Source organism: Marmota monax, unplaced genomic scaffold (assembly GCF_021218885.2).
Source record: "Marmota monax isolate L192 unplaced genomic scaffold, Marmota_monax_Labrador192_F-V1.1 WCK01_AAM20220418_F8-fsc00370, whole genome shotgun sequence".
Lineage (NCBI taxonomy): Eukaryota > Metazoa > Chordata > Mammalia > Rodentia > Sciuridae > Marmota > Marmota monax.
The window spans coordinates 230,450-242,040 of record NW_026693560.1 but is presented as its reverse complement, the minus strand read 5'-3'; the positions used below and the strand labels follow the sequence as shown (position 1 = coordinate 242,040).

General features: G+C 56.5%; 1 protein-coding gene across 8 annotated transcripts in view; it reads right to left on the bottom strand.

Moving 5' to 3' along the window:
* Window positions 1-26: 26 nt before the first annotated feature.
* Zxdc (ZXD family zinc finger C) overlaps window positions 27-11,591 on the bottom strand; it is a 28,168-nt gene continuing 16,603 nt past the window's right edge. For 2 of the 8 annotated variants that reach the window (XM_046458702.2, XM_046458704.2), the window contains 4 exons: window positions 3,862-4,031; window positions 3,636-3,689; window positions 1,693-1,794; window positions 27-162 (listed from right to left, as the gene is read on the bottom strand). In XM_046458702.2, coding sequence (XP_046314658.1) covers window positions 76-162; window positions 1,693-1,794; window positions 3,636-3,689; window positions 3,862-4,031 — 413 coding nt within the window. In that variant the 3' untranslated portion in view covers window positions 27-75. Of the gene's footprint in view, window positions 163-1,692; window positions 1,795-3,635; window positions 3,690-3,861; window positions 4,032-5,169; window positions 5,757-7,958; window positions 11,569-11,591 lie in introns of those variants that run through there. The other 6 variants (XM_046458703.2, XM_046458706.2, XM_046458708.2 and 3 more) reach the window with 4 other exon arrangements.

Genomic DNA, 11,591 nt, shown 5'->3' with positions numbered 1-11,591 from the left:
CCTCTGAGCCCCCGGTACCATGTCATCGGTGTCACCTGGGGAAGCGCAGCCTGGACGTGCTCCAGAGGGCGGGTGTCACTGCAGGTCCCTGAGGTTGATGGTGCTTCCTGGTGCCTGTGCAGCCGCTGGCCCGGCAGTGCCTCGGGGGTCCGTAGGGACCTCCTGCCAAGGCAAGGGAAGGGTGAGTAGAGAGGGATAGTAGTGCAGGGCGGGAGATCCCAGCCACCTGTCACAGCAAGGTACAGGCCCCCAGAGAGCCAGAGGCAGTAAGGCACCCGACTCTCCTTCAAGGACAACATGCTCTCTCCTTGCACCAAACCCAGGCTTCACATACACACCGAGGGCTCTGCCCAAGCCCAGCCCCTCTTATTTTGAGAGGTTCTCACTAAGTTGCTGAGGCTGACCTCCAACTCGCAATCCTCTAGCCTGAGCCTCCCAAGCTGCTGGGATTACTGGTGCGGGACCCTCTGCCCAACTAACCCGCTTCTTTAATATCTGAGCTCTGTGCTCCTTCTTACAAAGACCAGATCACCTTGGGTTAGCTGTGGAACCCGCTCCCCACTTCGCCCGTGGGACACAGCCCTGCTCCCAAGGTAGCAGACGTCCATGTCAACAGTGGCTGAGCAGGACAGCGGCCCCGCTGCACCAGTGCCCATCTAAGACACCTCCCCTGTATAGGAAACGTCCAGACTGTGTCACCATCAGGGGGTGCGGGGAATACCTCGGGCTCATCATCAGCTCACTACCTGACTTCCTTAAGAACGGTCTAATAGGCTTCGTGAACAGGAGAGACATTATTTGAATTATTTTTGGTTCCGGGAATTGAACCCAGGGGCTCTTAACCCCTGAGCCCCGTCCCCAGACCTAATTTGCATTTCATTTAGAGACAGGGTCTCACTGAATTGCTTAGGGCCTCACTAAGTTGCTGAGGCTGGCCTCCAACTTTCGATCCTCCTGCCTCAGCCTCCCCAGCTGCTGGGACGACAGGCGTGGGTCACCGCACGCAGCTCGGATAGACACTTTTTGAGGTTTTCTGACATGCTACCAAGCTGTGCCCTGAAGTGGCCCCTCCACCTGTCTTTGTAGGCTCCTGCAATTGCTTTACTGATTGAACCCAGATTGTTGGGAACTTGACCAGCTACCGTCTTCCACTGTGTCACATCCAGATCCGAGTCACCCACAGCTCCTGACCCCAGCCACTCGCCCAAGTGACTAGTGAATGGGTCCGGGTTAAATAGTGGCCGGCTTGCTTCTCTCAGGAGAAAGTAACTGGAGTTTAGTATAAAATAGTTCCCAGGTACATTCAATGTCACCTTGCCTGTAGGAGAGTGACAAGGAACAGCAGCTCTGGGCTTCCGGGTCGCCCTGTTACTGGCTCACCCGCAGTGTCAATGGCGGGCCCAGCTCAGCAGCTCCTGGGCACCATGAGACCGCTCCTGCGAGTTCAAAGCTGGAGGACAGTGTTAATTAATAAGAGAATAATAATAGCCAGGCGCAGGAGGCTGAGGCAGGAGGATCGAGAGTTGGAGGCCAGCCTCAGCCACTCAGCAAGGCCCTAAGCAACTCAGAGAGACCCTGTCTCTAAATAAAATATAAAAAGGGCTGGGGACAGGGCTCGGGGGTTGAGGGCCCCTGGGGTCAATCCCCACCCCCAATAACAATAAAGATATAATAATAAATAAGGACTCCAACCTGGAGGACGTAGACAGGCAAATCCAGGGTGAAGCAGGGGTAGAAGGCCGAGGGCTGGGGACTGAGGGCCAGAGGCAGGACTTGTTCACCCGAGGGATCATCCTGGGGAGGTAACCACCAGCAGGGCCCGTCAGCTGTCTGTCCAGCAGCTCCCACAGGCCCTCACTGTGAGGCCCAGGAGAGCCCGCCCGCCTGCCCCCAGGAGGCCCAGGGACCCAGCAGTGACTTGTACTGGGCCTGGAATCTCCTGCCTGGCTCCTCCACTCCCAGGTCACGCAGACCAAAGTCCTCCCCTCCGACCCAAGGCCAGCTTGCCTCCGGGAGGTGGGTCCTGATACCTTCTTAGGCCAGACGGAGGGGACACGCTGTGTGGCCTGGAAATGGAAGGGCCAGAGCAGAGGGAGGTGCTGCCCGAGAGAGCAGGCCGCTGGGTCACTCTGGTCCAGTTCAGGAAGGGGACACTGCGCCCTTCACCTGTCTTGTGTGCGCACCCAGCCCGTGGCCGGCCACAATCCCAACACTGGCCTTCTGTCCTGCTCCACCCCCACGTCCCACTGCCTCGGGGACCTCCCGTGTGTCAGTCACCGAGTGCTGATTCCCAGTGTACAGGCAACAAAATGGGACCCCGTGCTTTGGGGACTGGCCTGGGACTATACTAGGTGACAAAGGACAGGGAAGGTCCAGACCCAGGTCTCCCTGACCTCAAGGCTCAGAGCTTTGATGGAGCATCCTTTAAAAACCAAGGAAACAAAGCAAAAAGGTCCTCCCAGCTTCCCCCCTCACAGCCCACAGCAGGGCCTTCCCGCCATCGCCCCAGTTTAGAGGCCCGGCCTCTGCCTTTGCCACCTGATCTTTCCCTGGAGATTGAACCCAGGGGCCCTAAACCTCTGAGCCCCGTCCCCAGCCCTGTTCCGTATTATTTAGAGACAGGGTCTCGCTCAGTTGCTGAGGGCCTTGCTAAGTGGCTGAGGCTGGCCTCCACCTGGCGATCCTCCTGCCTCAGCCTCCTGAGGCACTGGGATGGCAGGCGTGTGCCCTGCGCCCGGCCGCCGCCCCCAGTTACCCCGAAGCCCCGGCCAGTCCCTTGGGAGCCTAGCGCCCCCACAGCAGTGACCCTCACCCTGCAGGGGCCTGCCCAGCACTATGGTGTCAGGAGCAATCTGCTGCCAAACTTGCCCTGCGGCGTCTGCCCGGTGCCTGTCTGTGCCTGCTCTAGGGTCACCTACGCCCCACAGTGACGCTCCTGTCAAGAGGTGCATGGGACAGGCCGGGCCATAGCCAGGGGCCGCAGCTCCTCAGCCTCTTCCTCCTATCCCAGCCCCCAGACATGAGTCGGGAAGGGCAGGTGTTCAAAGGCCTGCTGAAGTAACGGCTCTGTGGGTGCACAGGGATGGGTGTCATTTGGAAGTCCCTGCTAGGCTCCCGAGGGGTGGCTGGGCCTGTCCTGCCGGGGTTCAAGTGGGGTAGGAAAAAAAATGGGAAAAAACAGCCCAATGTGGTGGCCCACGCCTGTCATCCCAGCAGCTCAGGAGGCTGAGGCAGGAGGATCGCAAGGCGGAGGCCAGCCTCAGCTACTTAGCGGGGTCCTAAGCAGCTCAGTGAGACCCTGTCTCTAAATAGAATACAGAATAGGGCTGGGGACAGGGCTCAGGGGTCGAGGGCCCCTGGTTCAGTCCCCAGCCCCCTCTCCCCACAAAGGGGGAAGACAAAAGGCGTCATCTGCTGGATGACGAGCCATCCTAGGGCGGGGGCTGGTGTGGCCCAAGGACCCCCCAGCCCTGCAGGTACAATGGCATGTGGCCGGAGGGCCGGCAGCCACAGGCACCTCATGGCCAGCCCAGGCAGCCTCCAACTCTGCACCCCTCAGTAGGGCAGGGAGACGGCCACCCAACTGGGCACAGACCGTCAGGGCAACTGGACGCAGGGGACGCAGGGCCACAAACCTGGTGCGCCAGTCCTGACCGAGGTAAGAGCTTGCAGAGGTGCAGGGAGACAGGCTGGGGAGAGAGAAGTGGGGTTACTGGGCCCGGGATGTGACTCGGGCCTGGGCTGACTAGCAGGGGCGGGCGGTGGTGGCCACAGTGGTCAGGGTGCAGACGTGGTGCCGGCCCCCCGCCCAGCCTGTCCCCAGACTGGCATGTTCTGGGGGCTCAGTGGCGCCTGTCCTACCTGCAGGACTGGAACCTGGACGCACTGGAGCCCGGCTGTCAGAGCAGATCCTGGCGGACCTCCGAGGGGCCTGGGGAGGCTCCCACGTGGGCAGCTGCTTTGGCCTCCCTGGAGGCAGGGAGGCCCACACTGGCCATCTCTGAGTTTCCTCTGAGTGGATTTGGGGGCTCCTGAAACGAGAGATGGGACCCAGCAGATCCAATCGGCCATCCATCAGTGGCTCTTGGCCCCACTGAGGTGGCACTGGGGACAGTCTTTCCATGGACAGTTACTCTGCAGCACCCGAGGGACCTGATATCCTCAACAGGAATAGCCCCAGGTAGGCCGGCCAGGGGCCAAGGCCTCGGGTCACAGGCACGGTGCCACATGCTACTGTCCCATCCACGCACTGGCCACCGCTTTCCTCCTCGGCCTCTGAGGCCCGTCTCTTTGAAGGGCAAAGGGTACCAGGGCGACGGTGGGCAGGGCCCTTCGCAGGGAGATGTCAGACCACTACATCTGCTGGGGTGTTTTGGGGGCGCTGGGGTACCAGGGATTGAACTAGGGGACCTCGACCCCTGAGCCCCATCCCCAGCCCTATCTGTATTTTATTTAGAGACAGGGCCTCACTGAGTTGCTTAGGGCCTCGCTTTGGCTGAGGCTGGCCTCCACCTTGCGATCCTCCTGCCTCAGCTAAACTTAGTGAGGCCCTAGGTAATTTAGTGAGAACCTGTCTTGAAATGGAAAAAAATAAAAATAAAAAGAGCTGGGGATGTGGCTCAGTGGTTCAGCACCTTTGGGTTCAATCCCTGGTTTAAAAAAAAAAAAATCAACACATCAAAGGTGGGAAGGACTTTGATCCCCTGTTAGTTCATGTACCTTTCTGTGTTTTAATATTGCTACAATGAGACCTGGTCTGTGGATGTTTGTGTCAATTAAAATATTTTGTAAGTCAAATTCTCAGGTGGTTTAATATAATGTCATGATACCTCTGCTGCAGATCGAGTGTCTCAATTTTGGGGAAACGTCTGTCAGGAGTCTCAAGTAGCAAGGCCAGCCTCCGAAGGGTAAGGTAGGTTCATCTTCTGATTATTTTTTAATTCAAATAAATATACTGAACCATATTTCAAGGAATATTAGAGAAACCACTGTAGAGTCAAGAAAGGCTTCGTGAAAGAACAAAGTACCTTTTACATTGCTTTTAAAAGCAGACAGGATTGAAGGGACGTCTACATGACATTCACTGTTTAGTTTTGCGGTGGTGAGGCGTGTGTCTGTCACCTGTGAGGCCCTGGGGTCAGCTACCAGCACCAGAAAACACACACGAGATAAATCAAAGCCATCTCTTGTTTATTTTGCAAGAGCTCAATGCCCAACATGTGGGTCACACTCTATGTCGTCTAAGAAGCAAGAGACAGAGACAGAAGTGGTGTCCTCCTGGCTAAATGTGTGGATGTCACCCAGGGGGTCAATCTACTGGAGAATCCAGACCCGCGTACACAGAACCAGAGATCATCCTATTAATCCTGACAGATGTCACCATCATACTCTTCTTATACTTCATTTAGAGACAGGGTCTCACTGAGTTGCTCAGGGCCTCACTGTTGCCGAGGCTGGCCTCCAACTCATGATCCTCCTGCCTCAGCCTCCTGTTGGTATGACAGGCGTGGGCCACCTCTCCTGGCCAGCCCACTTTAATGGGCTCCTTCAACCTGCTCGACTGGTCTGGTTATCACCCAGATGAGCTTCAAACTGACCAGTGATTTTTTTTTTTTTAATTTTAAATTCCTTTGGGATTTGGAAGGAACTGAAGAAAATACGTAAGTTCATAGGAATTAAGCATTTCCAGGTAAGTCCCTTACAGGTCCCTTCCGCGATCTTCGCCACACTTGGCTCCCCTGCCATTCACGGGTGACCTGGAGACGAGTACGACGTGATTAGACATTATCAGCTGTATTTCCTTATTTCCCCTGAACAATCTTGAAGAAGAGCTGGTTTCCGGGGGCCACTGCGCAGCGTGTCTTGGCCGCTGCTCCTTGGACTATCTATCTGAGCAGGCTCCTGGGGGCTTTCTGGGCCCGATCACCAGAGCACTGACGAGAATTGTCCCTCCTCCCTGGGTGGCCGTCTCCGTGCACCTTCCATAAAGTGGAATCGGTCACCGCCTGGTGGTGGCCACCTCTGGTAACCCTACACTGAGACACCTGTCGTCTGTTACTTGGGATCTGTTGGGTCCTGCCGCTGGCCAAGGCTGTGACAGCCTGTGTCACCCACGGCCTGGTTTTCTCTGGCCTGTGATGTGGCCGTGTGCATTGATGGGCTCACCTGACCCTAATCCCAGGGGAGCGTCCCTGATCCCAAGTCGGTGCGCTAGGATCCCTTGCGATCTCCGGATCTGCTTGTTCAAGATGAGTGACAGGGTCTTCTTGTGCACCATGAGCCAGGAAGCTCGGGGACAGTCTGGGGCCACTCTACCGTGGCTTCTGTTCCTCATCTTACCCTCTGCTAGCTACAGGGATGTTGGTGGGTGGTCTCTCTAGCCTTGGGCTCCTCCTCTAGAAACTGGGGACATAAGAACCTAAATGTCAGAAGATCGTAGAGACAGATAAAGGGGGTAACTTCTTTTTGGGGGGGTTAGTAGGGATTGAACCCAGGGGTTCTCGACCCCTGAGCCCCATTCCCAGCCCTATTTTGTACTTTATTATAGACAAGGCCTCGCTGTTGCTGAGGCTGGCCTCCAACTTGTGATCCTCCTGCCTCAGCCTCCAGAGCTGCTGGGATTATAGGCATGGGCCACGGCGCCCGGCTAAGGGCTCCGAGTTACAAGTCACGGCCTTGGCTATTTACCATCTCCCTGGGAGACCTCAGGACCGAGGGTGTGCTGGCTTTGCGCATGACTTTAACAGTTTCTATTTAGAACCTTCAAGTGGTCTGAGCGTGTTTTGTCACTTGCTCAGCAGGTACTCCAACCTGCTATGACGGTGGCCCTCACCGCGTGGCACTCGGGGGATGGCTCGTGCTCTGGGCACAGATGTGCGTGTCTGTTGGCAACACACAAATGTGCCATCGATTCAGTGACAAGGAGACCATGAAGCAGTATTGGGAACCCTGAGGCACTGGATGTCACAGTCACTACCCTGAAGTGGCCGATTCTAGCGGGGGACTCCTTCAGGATCTCTCTGGGCGTCCCAGAGAGGTGACTGCGTTCTCAGCAGCAAACACTCAGACCTCAGCAGAGCAGAAGGCCACCTCCCAGCCCAGGGCTAAAGGGGAGGGAGGGCTGGATGTCACCAGGGTCCAGAAGGGGACAGTATGTAGAAAACCACTACAAGAGACATCGTCATCACTGTCACCCAACAGAACCCAGCAAGGATGTGGCCACCTGCGCCTCACCTCCTGCCAACGCTCCTGCCACCGACGGGGTCTGGCGCCCAGGGACCCTGGGAAGCTGGAGTTGAAGGGGGACAAGGAGGAGCTAGCTGGGCTGACCGCGTCCTGTTCTGCGGGGACTGTCCAGCCTCTCTGGACGGCTGCAGCAGAGGCGCCCTGTGGCTGAGACAGACAGGCCCTCTGGGCACAGGGCCCAGCCTGCCCTTGGGAAGCCGCCCGCCAGGCCACAGCTGCCCCAGGGGGGTACGTAGGGCCCACCCGGGGCTAATGGACCCCTGACCACAAAGACGCTTCGCCCAGACTCCATCGCCACGTGGAGCTTCCCCACACTCAGGTGGACGGCTACACAGGGACCAGAGGACTCTTCTAGGAGGAGGAGTGACACGGACTCAGGCCCTGCCCTCCCACCACCCCTCCCAACTCCCTTCATGGTGGCCCTTCTGCCTTCACCGTAGCAGCCATGGAAGAGGAGGCAGAAACCTTGTCACCACGATACCCAGAGATTTTTGTGTGAAAGTGAAAACAATAATTCTAAAGCTCACATCGCTGCCGGGTGCAGTGGCCACGCCTAGAATCTCAGGGGTTTGGGAGGCTGAGGCAGGAGGATCGCAAGGTGGAGGCCAGCCTCAGCAACTGATCGAGGCCCTGAGCAACTCAGGGAGACCCTGTCTCTAAATAAAGTACAAAATAGGGCTGGGGACGGGGCTCAGGGGTTGAGGGCCCCTGGGTTCAATCCCTGGTACCAAAAATAAATAAGTAAATAAATCAGACCACAGATCGACTTTTAAAGCTCAATTCCACCCAAATTCTCCATGGGAATGTGAGAGCTATGACATCAGGGCACAGCTCACCCCTCTGCCAGCCACCGCAGTGCTACTAAGACACATGGTAGGAGGCACAGGCTTGTTGACCTGGCTTCTGTCCCTTCTTGTCCAAGAAGGGACCCCGTGCCTCAGCGTCTGGGGGGAGTGGGGACACCGAAGGGCCTGGGGACATGTTACGAAGTTGATTTTTTAATGTCACAATCCACGTGTTCTCAGATGCAAGCAGCAGACGTGGTCATGACAAAACCTTCGGGGAGGAGCCCACAACCCATGCGTCCTGTTGTGTCCCTCTCTCGGCAAGCAGAGGCTCCGGTCTGGGGACACACCAGCGTGTGTGTGGAACGTGGGTTCACCCCGAACAGGAGCACGTGCATGGCTTCATGACCATCTGACTTGGCAATGTCCCCTCACTAGCAGCTCCGCAGAGTGGCCATGGGCACGGGTACCTTCATACGGAGCCCTAGAAGGTTCCACCGCGAGATGCAAAGGTGCAACTGGAGGAGGCAACGTCAGCGTGACTAGTATTAGTTTTTGCTTGTGGAGACATCGAACGACCGTCCAGTAATGTCCAGCTAAGTCCGCGAGGAAGCTTCCTGTCCTTCTGGGCTGGCCCTGGACTTCTGTCTCATTTCCATTTATTTCTTTCTTCCCCCCCTTGGGTACCGGGGATTGAACCTGGGGTGCTAACCCCTGTCCCCAGACCTTTTATTTAGAGACAGGGTCTCACTGAGTTGCTTAGGGCCTCGCTGTTGCTGAGGCTGGCCTCCACCTTGCAATCCTCCTGCCTCAGCCTCCCGAGCTGCTGGGATGACAGGCGGGCACCACAGCCAGCCTTATCTTCAGTCATTCTGTAGGGGACTCACTCGTTTTCCCCAAGGCTGGGCTGTATGTGTCAATCACATGAAGAGCCACCTTCTCCATATATGAAGATGGCCCTGGTCCTGGGTCTGTTTGTCACTATGCTGGATGCTGGTTTGCTGGCTCTGCCTGTGGGACACCAGCACCCTTCCCATGTGGAGCTGCTGTGGCCTTGTGACAGTCTAGAGGACCACAGTGCCACTCCCTGGCCATTCTTGCCCACGTGGTCCTGAAGTCCTGGGTTTTCCAATGAGACCCTGGTACAACGCTGTGGAGGGCTGGCAGTTCTATGATGGGTTCCCCACACCCCACATCTGTCAGCAGGTCCTGGGGTTCTCCCTTCAGAATCCTCGTGTTCAGTCGCCCCCCGGATCTCAGCCACTCCTGTCTTTACTGGATGGGGGAGAAAAACCCCTACTGGCACCCTGTCCCATCTGTGAATCTCCAAGAGTCACCACTACGACCTTTAAAAGACAGGATGTACTTTTTTTGGGGGGCAGGGGGTTACTGGGGATTGAACCCAGGGGCCCTCAACCCCTGAGCCCCGTCCCCAGCCCTATTCTGTATTCTATTTAGAGACAGGGTCTCCCTGAGGTACTTAGGGCCTCACTGTTGCTGAGGCTGGGTTTGAACTGGCCATCCTCCTGCCTCAGCCTCCCGAGCTGTGGGGATGACAGGCGTGGGCCACCATATCTCGTCTGGGGAGGTCCTTTTTCTATTTAGCCCCTCTAATGTTTTCTCCTCCAATTCCCACTGGAAAGCCAGAGTTGTGAGAATGGCCTACAAGGCCCGAACAACCCAGCCTCCTCCACTCTACGACAATGTCCCCTCCTCTATGACCAGGCCTCAGGTCCTTCCTGGTCTGCTTGTTCCCTGGCCAAGGGCGCTGCCCCTCCTCCACGCCTGCAGGTATGGCCTTTCCTGTCCCCTCTACTCCTTCCTCCCTCGGTCTTGTCACATGACCCATTAGTGTCACCTGGTCTTTGGTGACTGGCTCCCTTGACTGACCGGAGGCAGGGGTCCAAGTTATTCTCTTGGTTTCCTTCAGTGGCCAGCAGCCCCGGGAGGCCACACAACGCCAGGGACAGGGCCACCTGGGGATTCCCGTGTGGTGCCGGTGTTGTCACCGTGAAGCACAAGGCAGGCTGTGGGCTTGGGCTACAGAGATCTTTATCACGCATTCTCATTTCCACCGCTGACCGCTGTCCATTTTTAAAATCAAACACAAGATCTGTTAGGAAAATCACCAAGTCCCCACTGACCCCTGACTGCAGGGCTGGCTAGCCCTGCCTAACGTCCCCTTAGACCCTGGGGGTGAGAAAGGTCACCTGTGTTCCCGGGTCTCAGGGGTGTTGCTGAGCCCATCCCATAAGCCACCAGTCTGCTGCTCTTTTTGAGGGGCATCTCGTCCGGCTTGTCCTGGGAAGCATCCATCTCTCAGAGCTCGGGGACAGCTCGTGCTGCACATGCCACATGCCTGTGTGACCAGTCAGTGTGTGGCTCAAACACTAGCTTCTTGTTGACATTCTTGAACCCAGGGACCCTCAACTCCTGAGCCACATCCCCAGACCTATTTTGCGTCTTATTTAGAGAAGGGTCTCCCTGAGTTGCTCAGGGCCTCGCTGTTGCTGAGGCTGGCCTCCAACTTGCGATCCTCCTGCCTCAGCCTCCCAAGCTGCTGGGATGACAGGCGTGCGTCACCTCGCCAGGCTCATTCTCATTTTTGAATGATGGCGACTGCTGTTTTCTTGGAAAATGGTCACTTTGTGGTAAGTATTCTCAGTGACCACCATTTAGCTTACGAGAGACGTTTATTTCCGTTCCCTACTGACTGGGCCATTTCCCCGGGCTTCCTTTTATCCTCGCTCAATCTGCTCAGACTAGTGAAGGCGGACCGTCTGGGGGTGCACCCTCTAGGGTAGATTTGTTTTGGCCCCAAATGAAACTTCTTTCAAATCTGAATTTGGTTGGTCACAGAAAAGCATCAAAATCTGGATCTGACTCCTCTTAGGACTGTCCCTTATTTCCTCCTGAAATAGAGGCCGACTCCACTGAACTTTGTGACTTCACAGGAAGCCACCTGTGGCACAGGCCTGAGCCCAGCTCCTGCCACGTCCTCTTCCACGCCCAGTGACGGGCAGCTCATATTCTGAGTGCTTATGAGGACTTTGCATGTATTATCTCATTTAATTTCCACTGCAGCCTAAGTAGGTGCTTGACTGATTTTACAGAGAAGTCACCTGCTCAGGAGTGACTAAGTATGACCAGCTTTTATTTCTCATCTTACTCAATTGTTTGGCAGGTTTTGTCTTCCACGTAATTTTCACTCTGTAACTTACATGTTACAGTCAGGAAACAGTAAAGGCTGTTTCGTGGGCTCCTGCCCACGGGTTTCCAAGTGCCCTGGTTTGTCTGGTCTGGGTTCTGCACCGCCCCAGGGACATGGGTTGTGCCTCCAGACCACACCCGGGGGAGCCTGCTTCTGGCATGTCCCCCGTCTGTCTCTCGCTCGTGTTCTTACTGTGACACAGAAGCCCTGGGCCTCTGTCACCAAGTTCACTGTCCCTTCTGGCACACGCGGAGCCTGCTGTCCCTCCGGGTTCCTGGGCAATGGGAAGGCAGACGCCCACCTGGAATCCCCCGTCAGCCGATGTTCCTGTTTTCAAGGGCGTGGAGACC